At 30.0% G+C, this 19,392-nt stretch overlaps 4 protein-coding genes across 9 annotated transcripts; 3 read left to right on the top strand and 1 right to left on the bottom strand.

Moving 5' to 3' along the window:
- The first annotated feature begins 2,280 nt into the window (after positions 1-2,280).
- LOC122569702 (NADH-quinone oxidoreductase subunit B 2-like) lies at positions 2,281-3,661 on the top strand. The gene is made up of 3 exons (XM_043731151.1): positions 2,281-2,375; positions 2,814-3,365; positions 3,476-3,661. The coding sequence occupies exons 1-3, from the start codon at positions 2,351-2,353 to the stop codon at positions 3,571-3,573; spliced, it is 675 nt and encodes a 224-aa protein (XP_043587086.1). The 5' UTR covers positions 2,281-2,350; the 3' UTR covers positions 3,574-3,661.
- A 180-nt stretch (positions 3,662-3,841) lies between these two features.
- LOC122569700 (MAU2 chromatid cohesion factor homolog) lies at positions 3,842-8,643 on the bottom strand. 2 transcript variants are annotated; one of them, XR_006317544.1, is made up of 9 exons: positions 7,828-8,643; positions 7,346-7,525; positions 6,996-7,274; positions 6,674-6,920; positions 6,348-6,595; positions 6,067-6,272; positions 5,783-5,985; positions 5,444-5,713; positions 3,842-4,603 (listed from the first exon to the last, which is right to left on the bottom strand). XR_006317544.1 is itself a non-coding variant. In XM_043731146.1 (8 exons), the coding sequence occupies exons 1-8, from the start codon at positions 8,050-8,052 to the stop codon at positions 5,517-5,519; spliced, it is 1,785 nt and encodes a 594-aa protein (XP_043587081.1). In that variant the 5' UTR covers positions 8,053-8,643; the 3' UTR covers positions 3,842-5,516. The 2 variants fall into 2 exon arrangements, 1 of the variants encoding a protein (XP_043587081.1); XM_043731146.1 differs by having other exon boundaries at positions 3,842-5,713.
- Positions 8,644-8,717: 74 nt separating this feature from the next.
- Positions 8,718-14,093, top strand: LOC122569699. 3 transcript variants are annotated; one of them, XM_043731145.1, is made up of 8 exons: positions 8,719-9,334; positions 9,411-10,035; positions 10,506-10,593; positions 10,676-12,466; positions 12,542-12,727; positions 13,067-13,239; positions 13,641-13,750; positions 13,921-14,093. In XM_043731145.1, the coding sequence occupies exons 3-8, from the start codon at positions 10,531-10,533 to the stop codon at positions 13,974-13,976; spliced, it is 2,379 nt and encodes a 792-aa protein (XP_043587080.1). In that variant the 5' UTR covers positions 8,719-9,334; positions 9,411-10,035; positions 10,506-10,530; the 3' UTR covers positions 13,977-14,093. The 3 variants fall into 3 exon arrangements, 1 of the variants encoding a protein (XP_043587080.1); XR_006317542.1 differs by having other exon boundaries at positions 8,720-9,334; positions 13,067-13,254; positions 13,921-13,952; XR_006317543.1 differs by lacking the exon at positions 13,067-13,239 and having other exon boundaries at positions 8,718-9,334.
- A 235-nt stretch (positions 14,094-14,328) lies between these two features.
- On the top strand, positions 14,329-19,310 carry LOC122569698 (ubiquitin conjugation factor E4 A). Of its 3 annotated transcripts, none has more exons than XM_043731142.1 (15): positions 14,329-15,058; positions 15,171-15,563; positions 15,649-15,969; positions 16,056-16,249; positions 16,339-16,449; positions 16,559-16,756; positions 16,842-16,959; positions 17,035-17,211; positions 17,301-17,446; positions 17,570-17,719; positions 17,838-18,081; positions 18,157-18,319; positions 18,446-18,650; positions 18,739-18,900; positions 18,988-19,310. In XM_043731142.1, the coding sequence occupies exons 1-14, from the start codon at positions 14,495-14,497 to the stop codon at positions 18,878-18,880; spliced, it is 3,126 nt and encodes a 1,041-aa protein (XP_043587077.1). In that variant the 5' UTR covers positions 14,329-14,494; the 3' UTR covers positions 18,881-18,900; positions 18,988-19,310. The 3 variants fall into 3 exon arrangements, with proteins under 3 accessions (XP_043587077.1, XP_043587079.1, XP_043587076.1); XM_043731144.1 differs by having other exon boundaries at positions 18,739-18,909; XM_043731141.1 differs by having other exon boundaries at positions 18,739-19,310.
- The last annotated feature ends 82 nt before the right edge of the window (positions 19,311-19,392 follow it).

Genomic DNA, 19,392 nt, shown 5'->3' with positions numbered 1-19,392 from the left:
ATAGTTCTCTACGAGGTCTCTATATGATACAACGTACAAATGCACACAGAGTTCATACACGCCTACGATTAACTCCTTGCCTTATGACTTATTTTTTAACTCATTCAAAATTTCTATGTTGTTTTAAATGAAACTGTTTTAAAAGAAAATGTTTCTACAAATGAAATTTTAACCGCACGTAATTTCTTTAAAACATTTCGGACTTAATCAAAGTAACGTCCACGTGATTCAACATAGCTGAACTCAGGCTCAAACATAATTTTCTATTTATTACTAGACTGAGGATTTTTATGTAAATTCATATGTTCGTAGACCTAATTAAACAAATAGAATCTAAGAAGAAATTTATTTTTTCCACTCAGTATTATAATAAGTACTATCTTTTGAATATTTTGTATATTTTTGAATATCGTGTGCATTTTTTAACTTTTCAATTTCCTATAAATGCATAAAAATTCGCGGTCTATTATAATTCGATAATCGGTAAGTTACGAAAATGATTTTGTATATGATATAAGGCAAGTGGTTAAACAAGAAATAATTAAATGCAGTTTTCGTTCAACGAAGCACGATACACTTGTAAAATGTAAAGAGATATTTTGTTTTACCGTTCGATCGAGACAAATCGGTGAGATAAAACAGGAGCCTTAGGTAAAAAAATTACTATGAATGAAATTAGCTCGGTTGGTAAGCGACAAACAGTAGGGACCGTTTTTGTATATAGGGAATTGTTTACGTTTACAAGGTAACGCGAATAGTGAAAAAATTTGGTTCTATGGCCTAGTTAAAGTCCCCGTCCGTTTGCTGAAGTAGTGCAGTCGTTCACTTGAGAGGCACTTTTTAACAACCTTACGTTTCGATTTTTTAACGACCACCATTGAGTAAATAAGTAGTGTTGTGATTAGGTATATGCGTCGACATACAAGCACTGTTGAAGCAAACAAAAAAAAAATCAGTATCGCATTATACTTTAGCGTGCCCTTTGGGAACTGCAAGACTAGAAAAACGTCGCGAAGTCGATAGATTAGCCGCTTTCGTAAGGCGAAGTTTAAGGAAAAAAATGTCAGCGGAAAGCATCTGTGTTTCTTAGATGTTTTGTATAAAACAGAAACTGAGCCAATAAAAACATTCTACGAAAAAATGGTGTTTTGTTCATTTATACTTTTTCCTAACACAAATATATCACAATTATAATTATAATCTGATATAAGTAAAACAGATAATAATTTTCCTTTTAAAAAATTTTAAAGTATCAAAGAATTAGTTCTCAACAATCACAATTCAGTTAGGAAAGTAGATCTTACTGAATAAAAATATGAATGTTAAAAAGAAAATGAAATGATTTAAAACATTGCAAATTTTGTTAAATATCTGTCTAATTGCTGTAGTTATTTATCTGTATAATAAAAGGAAATTATATTGTATTTAACAATGAGATTCTATCGGGAAAGTTATTGTTAGTGAAAGTATAGCTCAGATTTCAGTCCTCTGGTGGTATGATTGCAATCTGTTGAAAATAGATCCTTCGATCTTTTTGTTCGTCTGATCAAATCAACTGATTTATTTACATTTCAAATATTCAATAACTTCTAACAATTTTAAGATCTTTTTAATTGGAAAAATGTTGTTTTGAAGCTATTCTCTTTAATAATCTGTTCTCTTGTTAAGAGGCTTGAACAGCTGCTGATGCATATATTTACTTACTAACTGTATTAATTGAAGAACTTGGAAGGTTGACTGATACGATCGCTACGTTTTAAATAACTTTTTTAAGATTGAATTAAACGACTTAAATTTTTTTTTCGAAAATTTTTTGAGAAAATTGCAACATTTTTACCTGAGCTTGTAATGCAAATTTAAACAATACATTTTATAGATTTATATCAGTTATATGTACATGCTGAAAATGTCATCGGTTAAAATTAAATAAAAAGTCGATTAACGTTGCTATGAATTACAAGCGGTTAAAAATATTGAAAATCGCATTTCTTACAATATTCAACCTATCTGTAATAAATGTACATCTTTCAATGCCTGATGCTTGTTTCTGCATGTCATAATCTTTATTAGAAAATACATTATGTTTTTCGAACACAACCTATAAATTAAGAAAACTGAATATATCTTTTGAGGTTAATTAGGCAAATATATCTGTTGCCACTTAATCAACTATATTAGGTTTAACAGCTCAATTTATATTAAGGTTATATATTTATACATTTCTTATTTTTATGGTAAATACATACCATGGTACCATACATATAACGTTTTGAGATGCATTTACAGCGCAGAATCGCAGTGTAGCAGACAACTGTGTGACGAGAAGGTATTGTAGATTGTAGGGTGAAAAATGTTGCGCTGTATTACGTTACCGCGTAAGTTTACGACAATTCTTTTCAAAATATCTTCGATTGTTTTCAGTAATTAAGTAAACTAACGATAAGCACATATTGTAACATTGTAACATTTCATCATTTGGAAGAAATTCTACTCTAAATATACTAATATGTTTCATATATATTTACGTTTAATTTTATGGCTCATTCTCTCTAATAGTTTGTATTGCATAAGATGTAGAAATTTCAACTAAATTAGCTTTATTTTCTTACACTGAGGTATAGGTGGCATTTTCAAATTCTATTGTAACACATTTCATAACCTCACGTATCAACAAAAATCTCCAATAATAATAAAAAATTTGTCTTTTACAAAAATTGTGACTTATGTAACAGATAAATATTCATAAATGTAAATATAGTATAAATTAAATCACATATTAAAAAAATTAATATGAATAAATATTTTCTTTTCAGCTTCTCTTAATCAGGGCTTAGCATCCCTGATACGCAATAATATTACTTTATCAGGATGTCCTGGAACTTTAGTCAATCAAGCCAAACATATGGTCACAGACGCAGTAGTGCAAGAAAGTGGACCTTCCTTGCCACAAAAAGTAAAAAAGAAGCCCTATAGTCCTTTCCAAGATACCAACAATATCGCTGAATATGCAGTGGCACGATTAGATGATCTTATAAATTGGGGTCGCAAAGGATCACTATGGCCTCTTACATTTGGTCTAGCCTGTTGTGCAGTCGAAATGATGCATATTGCAGCTCCAAGATACGATATGGACAGATATGGAGTTGTATTCAGAGCCTCTCCAAGACAAGCTGATGTTATTATTGTTGCTGGTACTCTCACAAATAAAATGGCACCTGCATTGAGAAGAGTGTATGATCAAATGCCTGAACCCCGATGGGTCATTTCAATGGGAAGCTGTGCCAATGGTGGTGGTTATTATCATTATAGTTATTCTGTTGTCAGAGGATGTGATAGGATTTTGCCTGTGGACATATATGTGCCAGGTAATATTTGATGTAATATTCATAAAAAGCTTAATGTTATGTCTTAGGCTTAATCTTTTATTTTAGTAAAAAATTGTTATTATATATATATATATTTAAATACATTTCAGGATGTCCCCCAACAGCAGAAGCTTTAATGTATGGCATCCTTCAATTGCAGAAGAAGGTGAAACGTATGAAAGATGTACAGTTATGGTACAGAAAATAATGTAAATGTACATAATAATTGTAATAGATCATATATACATGTTGATATTATAATATAACATGTTGGTATATAAATATGATAAAAGTAAGAAATGAAACTATAAATTATTTTAAGTAGTAATTAAAAATTAATAGATCACCGTTTTAAAATGACTAATTTATTACACAACCATGTCTTTTCCTAAGATTTGTTTATTTTTATGGATTTTTTATCATCATGTACAACCACCAAAAATACATATAAATACTATAAATAAAGAACTCAAAGATGACAGTATTAATTCAAATAATATAATTTCCATATTGATTACATAAATACACGAAAACGATAAAGTACTTTTTTACAGGTGTGTAGTCTTGTTATATTTTTTTCTCTGTTTTACTCTTTATTATCTTTGCTATTTAAAATATGTACAATATCTTAATTTAAAAACAATGCAAAGTTAGGCGGAACATCTTTGCCACTTAGCTTACCACATAGTAAGGCCCCTTTATTTTTTTCCTTTCTCATATATTGCTCTATCTAATACTACTTACGATTGTGTTTATTTTAATTATACATTATATACATACATTGTTGAATAAAAACACATCAACTGATACGCACCACGCATACGATAGGTACGATACTTCTTTTGTTTCTCAAAGAACATTTTGCAACCTATTGTACCTATCAACATATTTCCCCATATGTAAGGGTACACGTTTATGAACATACAATTATTTCTGTTGTGTCCACAGCCCGAATTTTAAAAGCCTACTTTGGTCATTGAAGAGCATAGTACGTTGGAAATATTATCAATATTTTATTCTTATTTTCTTCATTTTTACCAATCCAATTCTTTATTTTCGTGAAATGTTTCAATTTTATTTAAATTTATCTTCATAGATGTACAAATTCATAGTCTCTGAAATATGCATCCACGTATCGTATCTCTGATCCATATTTATCTAGTTCTTTATTATAATAATTTTATCAGTCTCGATTTAAAATTTAATTCAAAACATACTTGCCAACGTGCTATGTAAACCTAAAAAGTTGTATGAATTATAAATTTTAAAAAATATGTGAATAAAATCAATGTAAGTTACAAAATAATAACGTTAGGTTATTCTTAGGATGTCAAATTTAGATAAATTACTTACAGAGAGCAACTAAGATATAAAGAAAAATTGATTTGGCCGGAAATATTGTTCTCCGTGTGGCAAATAAGATTTTCCAAGACTTAAATTATTAACGCATTTTAACGTGCCCTTTAATTTAGCACCAACAACAAATATTTTTTAACATTCGTATCAAAATCTATCACTTTTATAGCATAAATTAAACTTTTTGTTAATTTTAAAATAGTATTTGTTCAATGGTATGATAATTACATTGAAAAATGCATTTAATTATTTTGATACTTAGAGCGATAGTACTGCCACTTTTCTCTCTTCTTTGCAGATTTACACTTATGAGGAAAAAAGTCTCGAGATAATTTACAATTTACAAAATAATAAAATATATCAATATTTTATACATATTTTCACTTCTTTTTGTGTATCTCTGTGACATAGAAAACGACTACAATAAATTGTTTGTACAAACTTATAGTATATATATAATCTTTATGAAACTCTGCAAATGAAATTCTGTGTGATTTTTAGTTACCCGAAAATATTTAGATAATAAACAATGAGTTTTTGTGGATATCATTTAATACCCAAATTGAACAATTAAATTTTTGCTCTCTTCGATTTAATCGCAATTAACTAATTTGTTTGTGATTCAACCTACTTCACTCTCTCGTTTAGGAGAGTCTCATGCTTTTATCATTACCTCTGATTCTATTGTTCACTATATAATTCGATAACCAAATTGTACAAACCTAACACCCTTCTGTGCTCCATCAAATAGTTTACACGCTTCGAATATACAAACTATCGAGTTTTTGGATATTATTAAAGAATTGCTTGTGACGTTGAAGGTGGTGGATTACTCGGCAAAGCAGGCACAGGCCCATCAGTCCACTGTATAAGATTATGTTCGCCCATCTGTGTACTTTGAAAGTGATCTTTCAAGAGTGTTTGCGAAAACGTGCAATGCATTTGATATGCTTCGCTTTCGCGATTCGGATCTCCACAAATTCTATACAAATCTATCGACAAAGATGAGTCATTTAAAGATGAACCTTCTGTTGTTTAAATACATCCAAATTTCCATATACCTTTAAGTATGGCGGTAGCCCATAATTGTACATGAACATCAGGTATTTTAGAAGCTAACTGCATTGCAGGAGTAACCATGTTCATGGACTCTCTACTATTTCCTAAAGAAAGAAATATGTGTCCAAGAAGTACAAGACTACACGACGTGAGTCTGTTTAAATCTTCAGAATTGGCCATTTTTAGAGTTTCCCGGAGGTATCTCCTATAAATATATTTATATGTTTAGGTACATTTGATGGCTTTTTGAAAGATATTAAGTATAATAATAGTTATCGATTCGTACTTTGCTTCGTTGTATCTCGCTCCAAAAAACGCTTGAAGACCTTGAACATAATATGCTGCTGCCCTTAAAGAGTGTGAATGAGATGGTAAAGACTCGGGATTTATTCGTTCTAATAAAGCACCTAAATCAGCATCCCTCTTTGTCCTAAGATATACTATTGCCAAGTTCAAATTCGCGAAAGTCCACAATTCCCTTTCTTGTGATGTCTGTAAAAGAGATTATTTTTCACAATACTACTAAAAAGTCACATTTAGTAATATTTAATTTGTTTATTATCCTACTCTTAAAGCAGCAGTAAATTGTGCTTCCGCAGCTTCCATACAATTCATAGACATTGCATATAGTCCCAATAAAGCATGCAATTGTGGCTTATGACCTTGAAGTAACCTTGGCTGCCTTCTACAAAGCTGACAAGCTTGAGAAATTTCTGCAAGAGCTACACTTTTATTTCCCATTACTAGTCTGCACATTACTATATGCTCCAACAACATTAGTTGAAAAACAGAAAGTATAGGTTTGTTGTCAACAACTGCAAAACACAATATGAATGTTAATTTAACTAGGAAGTCATAATAATATTACTAAAATGATAAGTTGTTGCATTTACTTTTGAGCTTTTCAATTTGAGTCAATGCTTTATCTGTATATTTCTGAGCTTTGTCCATATAACCAGCTTGCATTGAATGCATAACTGTTACTAAATACACCAAAACATATAAATGGTCCTTTGGCATCCATATAAACATATCTCCGATATTAGAACCCGTAACTACTTCATCTGCTGGCCAACTAGGAGACATTATAGTTTGTATACTTTGTTGCAATTGCTTTAAACAAGGTTTCACACTTTTAACCTGTCAAGAAAAGTTTAAATATAAGTAAATAGTTAGCATAAATTTATTAAATACAAAATATTATTCATTGCTTACTTGTCCTGCCATTAAATAATGACAAACTTGAAGTACTAAAAAATATACTTTTAAATACTCTTTTTGATGTGGACTACCCTGCCAATTTTCAACATGGTGTCCAGCTGAATTTAAAAGCGGATGAACCTCAGTAAACTTTTTGTCTATTAATAAAAGCATACATCGGCTCAATAAGAATAGAACTCTTGTATAACTTGCATTGCTGATATGAGAATAGTCAACACCTACTGCAAGTAGACTACTAGCTGCGACAAAATCTTTTTCTGATGCATGTATTTGCTAAATTACACAAAAATATCATTAAACAACTACTTCATTATTGACATTAATTAAAACAGTTTCTAACTTACTGCAAGTTGGAAAATAAGTCTGCAATGCCAATACACATTGTGTTGAGAAAGTTCTATAGCCTTCCGTAATATAGGTTTACTTAGATTTGATTGGTGCTGTTGCTCATACAGTTCTGCAACCACACTTGCTGCTTCAAACTTAACGTCATCAAAAGTGTTTATATTCTGGCTCAATCGCCACTAAAACATAATGTCAATATTACACATCAATTAACAAATACCAATTATCCAAATATTAAATTATCAATTATCCAAAAATTAAACCATAGCTTAAGTACATACAGATTAACATATCAATTGATTTTTAATCACTCATAATCTTATACATGTATTACCGACTGTACCAAAATAAAAAGAAAGGTTAGAATCAGGATAAACAGGTGTATCGAAATTTCCACGTAGTGTACGATAAAAATAAAACACAACGTTAGAAGAGAAAGTTGAACGTAATTAATTAAAGTACAAATAATAATTTAACTTACCGCTTGTTCTAAATGAGACCGCGCCAAATCGATGTTTTTGGTATGCGTAAGAAGGATGTTACCAAGTTGAAGATGGGTGCGTGCTTCGACTCTTGGAGGCGGTTTAAAATTGAAGACCGCTTGTAAACACTGTATGCATGACTTGATATTCGGTGGACTCGAGGTTCGAAAGTTTTCTGCTAGTCCTAACAACGACAGATACCAAGCGTCCTGTGAAGACGCCATTTTGACATTTCACGGGTAAAATCTCCAGCCGTGATAAGACACGGTCACTGGGTTCGCACACGGGATTCAATTACACTTGGAACAAAACTGGAATCACCGTTCTGAGAAGAGAAGTTACGATCACGATTCGATTTACAATTTTCGCGGTGTCCCGTCAGATTCGTTTCCCCTGGAAACCGCTTATTGCGTAATGTTTACATACATATGTAACAAGACATTTTCTTATTATTATTGCTTCACATTTTTTATACACGTACTAAGAATCATCGTTTCCAGGCACATATAATTGATATTTCGATAACAAGACGAGTCTAGATAGACATCGACATTATTCATTTTAATAATTTCTATGTACAACGGTAGTGAACTATATATCATTACTTCGTTAACTTTGGATACTTTGGAATATAACTAAATAGGGTTTTATTTTATTTAGTAGGGAATATTGGTTTTCTAATTTCTGGGTGGTGGCTTTCAAATGATAACTAGATCGCGATTACTTGAGTACGGTTGTACCCACGATCATATAAACAGGTCTTGATACTTTCTAGGGAAAACCGAAAATTGAGTCGTGAAAAATCAACATGGAAGACAACAAAATTTTCGCTTTTGCGAAATAGACAAAGATGGGTAAATTGTCTTAGTCTCTGTCTGAGACATTCATAACATGTTATACATGTGCAAAACAAGACTCTTCTTACTTTTCATATTGATTTTTAATGATTCAATTTTAGAATGCTTTCTTCCATGTGGCATGTATGAGTGTCGAGACCTGTTTACATGACCGTGGCCTCGATACTCATATACCAAAAATCGCATAGAAGAAATTGTACTAAAATTGAGTCGTGAAATTTCAAAATTCTTAAACACGTCCACCTGAGAAAAACGTTTTCTACTACGTAATAGTCCCTTCGTAACCAAACAACTTTTGTTTCAAATGTTTCTTTATATCTCAAAAATTGAGAGTTATTTAGATGATTCTTTTTGGCGACTCACCTTGTATAATATAAACAAAAGATGAGTTAGGTTTGGATTAGGTTAGGTCATTTTATCCAGCCGGCAACCAATACTAACGAATACGCTGCCACGAACGTACAATTATAGACAGAATTCACTGTAGTGGTACCAACAATTTTTTGTAAATATCTTGTAAACTAGGGTCGAGCGCCGGTTACATGTATAATAGAAAAAAATTGTTCAAAATCATGCCTCCGATAATATGCTCAAAAACCATTGAAATCGATAGTGAGAATAAACTTCTAAATAATTACCATTTAACCTAGTACGTGATTAATTTTCTATGCGTAACATGTTAAAAATTCATTTGCTGTTTATTATTCGAGAAATCTTCACTCTAGGTGTTACAGGGAACAAGAGGTAACTCGCCTGCTTCCACTTTTACCACTCTCAAAGTATTGGCATAGTAGTAGAATTTAAATATCAGCAAGAGATAATATCTGTAGATTTGTTAAGATAATGCATATTTGAAGCTCTGTATCTGTTCCTATGACAATGTTTTACAATTCATTGCTCGCTATGTTTCGATGTACCTCACTCAGTTCTGATGCATTCTGTTCGCTTCCTTCGTTGCACGTTACCTACGCAATTTAAGTAAATGGATGTACCCGTTGCACAATAAGGGAAAGAGTTGGGTTAGGTTTAGATGACCCCAAAACGTGGGTACGAAAAAGCATTGCATCATTGCATGTCGATGTCACATTTATTCCTTTTCTCGTCTGTGATCAGAGCTTGATGTTTTCATAATGAAAAAATGTATAAATAATTAATGAAATATTAGCTTTTGGAAGTTTGTTCCGATATAGTATCATCGATACATCGATACATATAAATATGTAAATGAATAAACTGAAAATGCATATCCGTTTTTTATTCATTTAAATAAAATTAAATATACTCAATAGTTTTCTTCTAACGTTAGTGTTAGTATTGGATAAAATGTTTATCAAAAAATACGTAGTAACAGTAAGTATAATATGAAATGTAATGAGTTCTGACAAACTTGCTAAACAAATTTGCTAAATAAATTAATCTTTAAAAAGATCAAGACACATTTTGAAAGGAAATTGTTAGATGATATTGTGTTTGTTTCATTAACTTCATTTCAATTATATATGCATGTAATAAAATTATTATATGTAAATAAACAAATAATCAAATTAATATACATGCGTGCACATATTTGAGCATGCAATCCCAAACTCTGATTTATCTTTAATGCTTTACTCTATTTTTATTCTGATTATTATATAACTATCACTTAATTATCTTGTTTACATCTTTATGTAACAAACAGAATGTTTATTAACAATATTGTCTTTATTAATATGAAAATTTATTTTACTTATTATTATTAGTATCATCCTACTCTTTCTTTAATAAGTTTTTTAAACAATAGTTGTTTTCTTTATGTATAAGTTTCCTATCACTTTTAGCAGATCTATTTAAAAAGTTAAAAGTATGGAAGGTCATTCATATGTTTCATGTATCAAGATTAATGGAATTCCTATTTTACCACCAATGGTATGTACAATATTATATAGGCATTATATTATATATAATTACCATTTAAGATTAATTTTGTGATAAAATATATCTTTTTTAGATAACTGAAGATATTAAACAGGAAATATCCAATTATAAGAAAAGTGCAATAAATATAGAAAAAAAGTTGAATGTTTCACACATTGCTAAAGAATGTAATAATAGTGATATTTATATAGGAAAAGTTACAAAAGAATCAAGGGATATAAAATGTAAAAAAAGAGTTCATGGTTCAAGAGAGAATTTAATTTCTTTTGAATGCAAAAATAGTAATTATAATGAAACTAATACTGCGGATATAAACAATGTTCCAATAGAAATTTTTGAAAGCTCTAATGACAATTTAGAAAAAACATTAGAATCTAGTAAAGATTTAAACATGGAATGTAAGTGTGAAAATCAGGTAAATTTTGCTCCTGGTACTGTTTTAAAATCAAAATCAGTAACTGCTAGCGTTGATAGAGATCGCTGCTTAAATGAAACAGCTTCAATAGAATCTACTAGTACAGAAACAATATCAGATATTTGGAAACCACAAGTGCCTAAAACATTAAATATTATTCCATTAACACTGAATAACGCTGCATGTAACGGAGATAAAGATTGTCAAGAAAGTAATTTTGATAATTTAGGGGATACTCCTAAATTAGTACGTCAAGGTTCCTATGTGTTAGATACTCCAAGTCCAATATTATTGGCACACATGCAAATGGAACTTGCTACTTCAACTTGTGCTCCATGTTCAGAATATGTTCCAACATCTTACGGAAATACGAACCAACAAAAAGAATGGAATGTTACACAAACTAAAATTGAGTGGGAGTATGAACCTGAAAATAAAGAATCTGTTCCTATCAGAAACTCTAATCATAAAACTAATCGTAAAATGTGTAAGTCCATTTCTTTACAAACGAAACCGGAATCTTCTTTTGTAATATGTCCATCGACAAAGTCTGCGGATTGCATTCAAACAATGTTAGCTAAAGAGTGTATTAATAGAAGCGATATACAAATTAATCACAATGAAAAGTATATTGTAGATAATAACAATGAAAACATAGAAAGATTACAAACATGGAACAAGCATAATAGCTCTTGCACTTTTAATCCAGTATGTAAACTTGGTGGTTCCTTGGAAGATCTAAATGAGCACAATAGCATTTATGCAACTAATAATTTGACGGAAAAATTTTCGAAAAATACAGATATAGATAATCCAATCCCTAAATTGAAATCTACTATTGCATCTGATAAACTTCTAACAGTTTACAAAAAGGTACAAGAGATGCATAAGAATCAGATGGCTGAATTAATGTTTCGTCAACACAGGGAACAAACACTATTGCAAAAGGAATTTGAAAAACAACAGTTACTTTTATTGACTGAAATTAAAAAATCCTTTCCAAAAATTTCAGTTTCTTTGCTCTCTGAAAATATCTTGTCTCCTGCTTTTAATGATGAAAACAATATGCAAAATGTTAGAACATTAAAAAATAATCTAGAACAAAAGAACGAAGTAGAACATTCACAAGATAATAAGACGAACATAACTTCCTGTCCATTGAATTATATTTATTCTGAAATGCATTATGATAATGCTCCTTGTTCTACTAGATATTCATATACAGCTCAATCATCAGAAACAGAACCCTCAGTCAACATTAATAATTCTCTGACAAAAACAAATGGAAGAAATACAGAGATGCAATCAAATGATGTAAATTACAAAGAAAGATTATTAGAGGAGGGTGAAACAAGTAAACGTTCAAACGTTAGTCGAGAATTATTTCCTTTAGATAGCAAAACTACTCATGTACCAGTCCTTGAGAGGACAATATATGAAACTAAACATGTAAGTATTTATATTCTGTATTTAGATTTCCATTTAAATAGTATTTCAAATTACACAATTATTTTCGTGCTACAGATTAAAGCAGTAAATGTAATAAACGCATATGCAAGAGGGTATTTAGTACGTAGAATGATGCGAACCGAACGTGTGATTGCTTTAAAAAACACATACAAAGAAGCTTTACATTGCATGCTTAAACTTCATGTTGATGCACCTCTTAATCGTTCAGAATTTAATTTTTTACATCGGCTTCAATTACAGGTAATATTGTTAAATATTGTAATAAAAAAATGTCACTCAATGCAGTTTGTTTTTTTATAATATTAAGAAGTTTATTAAAGTCTTGTTTCCTTTTTATGATATCGTCTATAAATTTAAAAAGAAAAGTTTCCTTTTCACTTGTATCAGCTTGATAGTAATTAACTGACAGTAAGATAAAATAAAACAAATGATTTCTACTTATATTATTTTAATAATAATCTACTTAAACTGTTTTAAAATCCATTATTTTATTACCGTTGATAAGTAAAGTAATTGTTATTTAAAATATGAAAATTCTTAAGGAAAGGATATTCATCAGAATTTTATGATTTCTAAAAGTGTGATGCAGCTTCTATGAATATAGTGGAGTTATTTGCCCAAAATCCCCAGAAAAGAGCGCAAGTAATAGCGCAAGATCGTGAAATTAAAAAATCCCGTATAGAACGTCCATCATCTGCAAGATCATACTCGTTTGCAACTCAACGGACTTTAGCCAGGAAAAAACTGAAGGAGTATGACTCTGCATAGTAAAATTTACTTTGTTTTCTTACAGAAATTTCTATAAATTCTTCAAATGTAGAATGTTATGTTATTGAAACAAAATAAATTATGTCATTATTTGCTATTAGATGCTTGTATTAAATGAATTTAGTACCATAAATTTATCAATGAACATAATTAGTATGTGATATGAAATGTATATTTAATATTGCAGAAGTATGCTTTTTATTCTCAATATTTAGATTCTCAATATTTAATTTCTTTTATAGTAAATAGAATTTCTAAAATAATCGTGTATCCAGTACACAGTTTCCATTTTTATATTAGCATAACATACTGCTGTTTAAACCAACAGCTATAATTACATATATATAAATTCCCATTTATTTGTTGTTTATTTTTTTCCTGGTAGGATGGAAGAATATCAACCAACTTCGTTTGTTCGTTCATGTCTGTCTAGATCTAGATGTCAAACTTGGACTTCAGATATTAAGGAAAGACTTATCTCTTCAAACATTTTATGTAAGTTATTTCCTTTTATTATAATGTCAGGTCATAATATTTATTATTGCAATTAATTTGCAAATTGTATTAATACATATACATATGTATATATTATTATTTAACTCATTTACTACATGATACATAAGTCATCAATATCAGTGTATTATCAATAATTATATAACTTGCAGATGAGAGTATTAAAAGAAGTACCAGCGCTGGGACTGTACGAAAACCTTGGCGATAAATTGATATAATGGTGCCTTCTATTACTTAATTTAATATGTGTACAATGTGTTAAAATATGTAAACAAACCCACTTCGTGCCTGAATTTTTTAATAAATTCGTTTCATACAAAATTTATTTTCATGTTTGCAGGAATCATTTATACAATAAATAAATTTGGTCATGTACACAATTTATATTTGGTTTACAACATAAAATTGAACTTCATATCAATAAACAAAGAAAACAAAAATTTTTGTGGCAAATGAATAATAAAAGCATATACATATATGTAACAATATTTTATAGCAAATTCGATTTATCCAACCATTGGTGCGCGCGCATACGCATACGCATACCAGGCGCGTGCGCACACGTATACGCTCTACTACGGAACGAATACAGAGTAGTGTGCAGTAATCAGGAGAATATTTTGGCTTATTTTGTAACACATTTTAGGTTGAAAATTAAATCATAGCAATTTATTTTCAGAATAATTATGCTTGCAATAATTGTGATTGAGTTTTAACGAGAGAATCATGTGCGACAATGTGAATAACAATCCATTTGCTGGATTGTTTTCAACTATCAACGATGCCGTGTCATTCTCCTCTCAAAGTCAGGCAATTATCAACGAAAATAATAGAGTTAGTTATGTTGCGCAACTTGGAGATAAAAATGTTGACAATATTACGGGAATCAAAAATTTGCAAGGTTCCAAAGATTCTAGAATCGATAATCAGGTTAACCGCCTTCTTGGCGATGTATTTGGAATAACATTACACGAAATAGGAGCAAATGAACACCAAAAACGAAGATTAGTTCTCGTTAATGTTGATTCGATCGAACAAGCAGTTTTTGAACGATTAATGTTATCTGATCTTGAATCTAAATTAGTACCTATAGACAATTCTCAACAAGTTCTTAGCGATCCTCATACAACAGAAAAACAAGTAATACCTTATTTGTTTGAGAGTTATTGTCGATTGCAACTGTATCAAAACAAACCAGAATTATCTGATGTCCTTTGTAAAATAAGTCGGGTTATATTACAAAATGCAAGTGTCGCACTACAAGAGCCAGAATTGTTTGAAGAACAAGAGGTATATCAATGTACATTTACATAATTAATGAGATTTATATTTTGCAAAGTTATAAATAAGTAATATATAATAAGTTTAAAGGACTTTCATTTATTTTTCTTGTTTTTTACAGATTTATAACCAGTTTATTGCGTTATGTATGGATGAAACTGGGCCCAAATCAGAATTTATATTATTTGTCAATGGTATTGTGTCCGAGTTACAAAATGAAAATGGAAAAAATGCTATAGATGCAATAACTGTGTCTTTTAAACCTATTCTTGATATAATTTACAAAGAAGCAGCACAAAGTAATCTTGTCCTTTTTCGTCAATATTGGTTTACTATATTAAATCTTTTTTCCTCGATAGAACCCTTAGCTAAATTAGTAATTGATCATAGTACTCCTAAAAGCAATCAAGGCCGAGCATATGCAGATACATTATTAGGTGCACTTTTTAGCTTGAGCTGTTTACCAAAAACAATAGAAGAGCCATTTTATTTTTTTGAGAAGCCATTGCAACAGGCAAGTAAACTGTAAAAGAAAAAAAAGAACAAAAAGAATTAAATTATGCATGGAATAATATTTATATATATTTTCTATCATGTAGACTTCAGTTGAAGGAAATATTTGGACAGCCTTAGATGCATTAAACGAATCATTGCAAAAGGTTTTTCATTTACTGTTAAAATGTTCGACAGAAGTTCGTCATTTAACTTTACAATGGATAGGCAATTGTCTTCATTCAAATGCAAATAGGGGAAAAATTTGGAATACTCAGAATGATGTGAGCTTCAACTCAATGTTATGTGTTTCTGATGGTTTCATGTTAAATTTAGGAAATGTGCTATTGCGTCTTTGTCAACCATTTTGCATTAAACAAAATGATTCTAAAGTGCCTAAAATTGATCCAACATATTGTGCTGCAGATGTAAGTCAATTTACAAAAAATGATACAACTAAGATTAATTGTCAAATTTTTAACAATGTACTATTCTATAACAATTAACTCTCTAGGTTAGTGATCAGGATGAATGTATAAATTCAAATATACATTTAAAAGGAATGTCTTCAGAAACTTGTTTGATACCAATGTCAGAAGGTGGTGCCAGACCAGTTGCAAAAACATTTGGTTTTACTACTGAGTGCTTTTTCTTAACCCATAGAGCATTAGATCTTGGATACAGAGTAGTGTTAGATAAACTTTTAAGGTTTGACTTTAAAATTTTTCTTCCCAGTTTAATCAAGACTTATAATAAAAGAATATTGGTAATTAAGAGAATTATGTGTTGAATTTTAGAACAAACCAAGATTTGGTAAGAATACAGAGAGTATATCAGGATGCACAGAATGGTGGTAGATCGGAAGTATTTGATATAATAACTCAACGCATGGAAGAAGAAATGACCAAGTATATATTTGTTATCCTTAAGAATAAAAAAAAGATTTTTCTCTCCTTTTTTACCATAAAAATTTATATTGCATAATTTATTATATACAATTTATATCTCAAATTTTAGGTATTTATCTCTAAGAGCAAGCCTTTTAGTACCAGAGATGTTAAAACTCTTAGCAAAATTTCATGCGACAACAGCATTTTGGTTAGTACAAGTATATTTAAATGATATAAAGATCGGAGAAAATGAAGAAAATTACATTCCAAAGGAATGTAAAGAGGTGAAGTTCCCTTTACCAGGAACTGTTCCAGATACTTTGAGGTATCTTCTAAATATTGTGCTTTGTTTCAACTATATTTATTAATAATTACAACTAATATTTAACAACACCATTATTTTTACATAGATGCATTCCGGAATTTGTGGTAGAAAATACTATTAGATTTTTGTATTTATTACGACGCATAAATCCAAATATTTTTGAAGAACAAGGGCCATCCTTTCTAACGCCTGTATTAACAGAGGTGAGCTAACAACAATATGTTAAAAACAGCAAAAATACATACGATTTAATAAAATAATCGAGTATGTGATATCAGATCATAGTATTAATGGAGTCTCAACAACGTTTATATAATCCTCATCTACGTGCACGTCTAGCAGAAGGCTTAGAGGCACTTTTACCTACAAGCGATGAAACTATGAGCCCTGTAACACCAAGCTTAGGGACATTCCATAGAGAACAATTATTTATCACACATCCATATAGACAATATGTATGTAACCTGCTTGAAATTCATAAAATGGAATATTTTTTTCTCTCATAAAACTTTATTTTATTATGTATTATTTATTATGTATTTAGATTGTTCCGAATTTACTTAAAGTATTCGTGAGCATTGAAATGACTGGACAAAGTGTACAATTTGAACAAAAGTTTAATTATCGGCGACCAATGTATGTTGTTATGGAGTACTTGTGGAAATTACCAGAACATCGTAATAATTTCATGTAAGCAAAAGACGAAGATAATATATTTCCGTAGTCGTTTATTAAATTTATTATTATTTATATTTTATAGTAACCCTATAATTCATATTATATGGTGTTGTATAATAATGATTTTATGTACAGTTCTTTAGCAGAAGAAGCAGAAGCCAATATGGAAGCAGCTCAGCCTCCATTATTTTTGCGTTTTATAAATCTTTTAATGAATGATGCAGTTTTCTTATTAGATGAAGCACTTTCAAGTATGGCTCAATTGAAACAATTGATTCAAGCAAGGTATTCAATTTGGTTATTACTTATTAATTTAATCAGCAATATGTAATTCTACTTTGCTAACTTGTATAAATCTTATATTTACTAAATAAGATTAATGAAAAATAATTTCAATCAAAAGGGAAAGTGGAGAATGGAACAAACTACCACAACATGAACGTGATCAACAAGCTCATTATCTCTTACATCTTGGAATGATTGCACGATTTGACAATATATTAGGTAGAAAAACTATATACACATTAAAAATGTTAACTACAGAAATAAAATCCATCTTTTGTCATCCAACAATGGTGGATCGTATTGCCTCGATGCTTAATTATTTGTTGCTTCAGCTGGTTGGGCCAAATAAAAAAAATTTAAAGGTAACAAATATAATTGAATTATTCGATGTTCCTATTTAAACTGTAGAATGCTGGAATTAACCATTTTAATTTTAGGTTAATGGACAGAAAGAGTATGCGTTTCATCCAGCAAATTTAGTATTAAATATATGCGAAATTTATATTAATCTTAGTCAGAATGAATCTTTTACGCTTGCTGTTTCACAAGATGGTCGTTCATACAGTTCGGAACTGTTCAAACTGGCTGATAACGTTCTTGGTACTTATATCTGTGCAAAATTTAATTATTATGAGATGCATAAAATATACCATGATTCGTATATGCTATATTGTTCTAATTTTTATAAATGATTGAAAATGCCGACTGAAGACAATAAAATTTCAGTTCGTATCGGTGGTGTGGGTATATTAGGCGATTTAGATCAATTTGCAAAAAATGTCGAGGCAGCCGCAAGTCATAAGAAGGAGGAAGACGAAATTTTAATCGATGCTCCTGATGAGTTTCTAGATCCAATTATGTCTACTTTAATGACAGATCCTGTTGTTCTTCCATCATCAAGGATAACTATAGATCGGCAAACCATTGCAAGGTTAGTATTTCTTTGTCATTGCTATTATTCAGGCCGTTTGATATAACAAAATATTTATTTGATTATTTTTATCGTTAATGCTGTTTAGGCACTTATTAAGCGATCAGACCGACCCGTTCAATAGATCTCCTCTTACTATGGATATGGTAAAATCAAATGTTGAACTTCAACGTAGAGTACAAGAATGGATACAACAAAAGAAGCAAGAAAAGATGAGAAATTACCATTGATTACCAAAGAATGAAACATAGTCAGTAAAGTTAAGCAAGTCAATATCAAAGTATAATTTTCACGTTTAATACTTTCTGAATTTTTTAAAAAAGAATTTAATTTTCAGATTTATTAAATATAATCAATGGCAAGTCCGATATTTTGCGGTATTTGATTTAAATTTTGTTGTTTCATAACTTACAGAGGTATATATTTTTCTATATAAATCCTCATAGATATGTACAGATACTAAGTGTGTACTGTAATTATTGTCATTCTATAAAATTTTTAACACTGTACTTTGTGCAAAGAATTGTCTTGTAACGGTATATATAACAATGTAAGCATAGAGCTGAACGTTGTTGTTATTGTATAATACGTGTAAAAACTACTCGTTATAAAGTTTTCGTTTCGACTCAAACAAAATAAATGTTATTGATGAGTTTAAAATAAAATTAATTTCTACTATCCGAGTAAACTTATATATATAATAGTCTCAAATTTTGTAGATAAACGTGGTGAAAGTTAACTT

Source organism: Bombus pyrosoma, linkage group LG7, assembly GCF_014825855.1.
Source record: "Bombus pyrosoma isolate SC7728 linkage group LG7, ASM1482585v1, whole genome shotgun sequence".
NCBI classification, from domain to species: Eukaryota; Metazoa; Arthropoda; class Insecta; order Hymenoptera; family Apidae; genus Bombus; species Bombus pyrosoma.
This window is presented reverse-complemented; position numbering and strand designations above follow the sequence as displayed.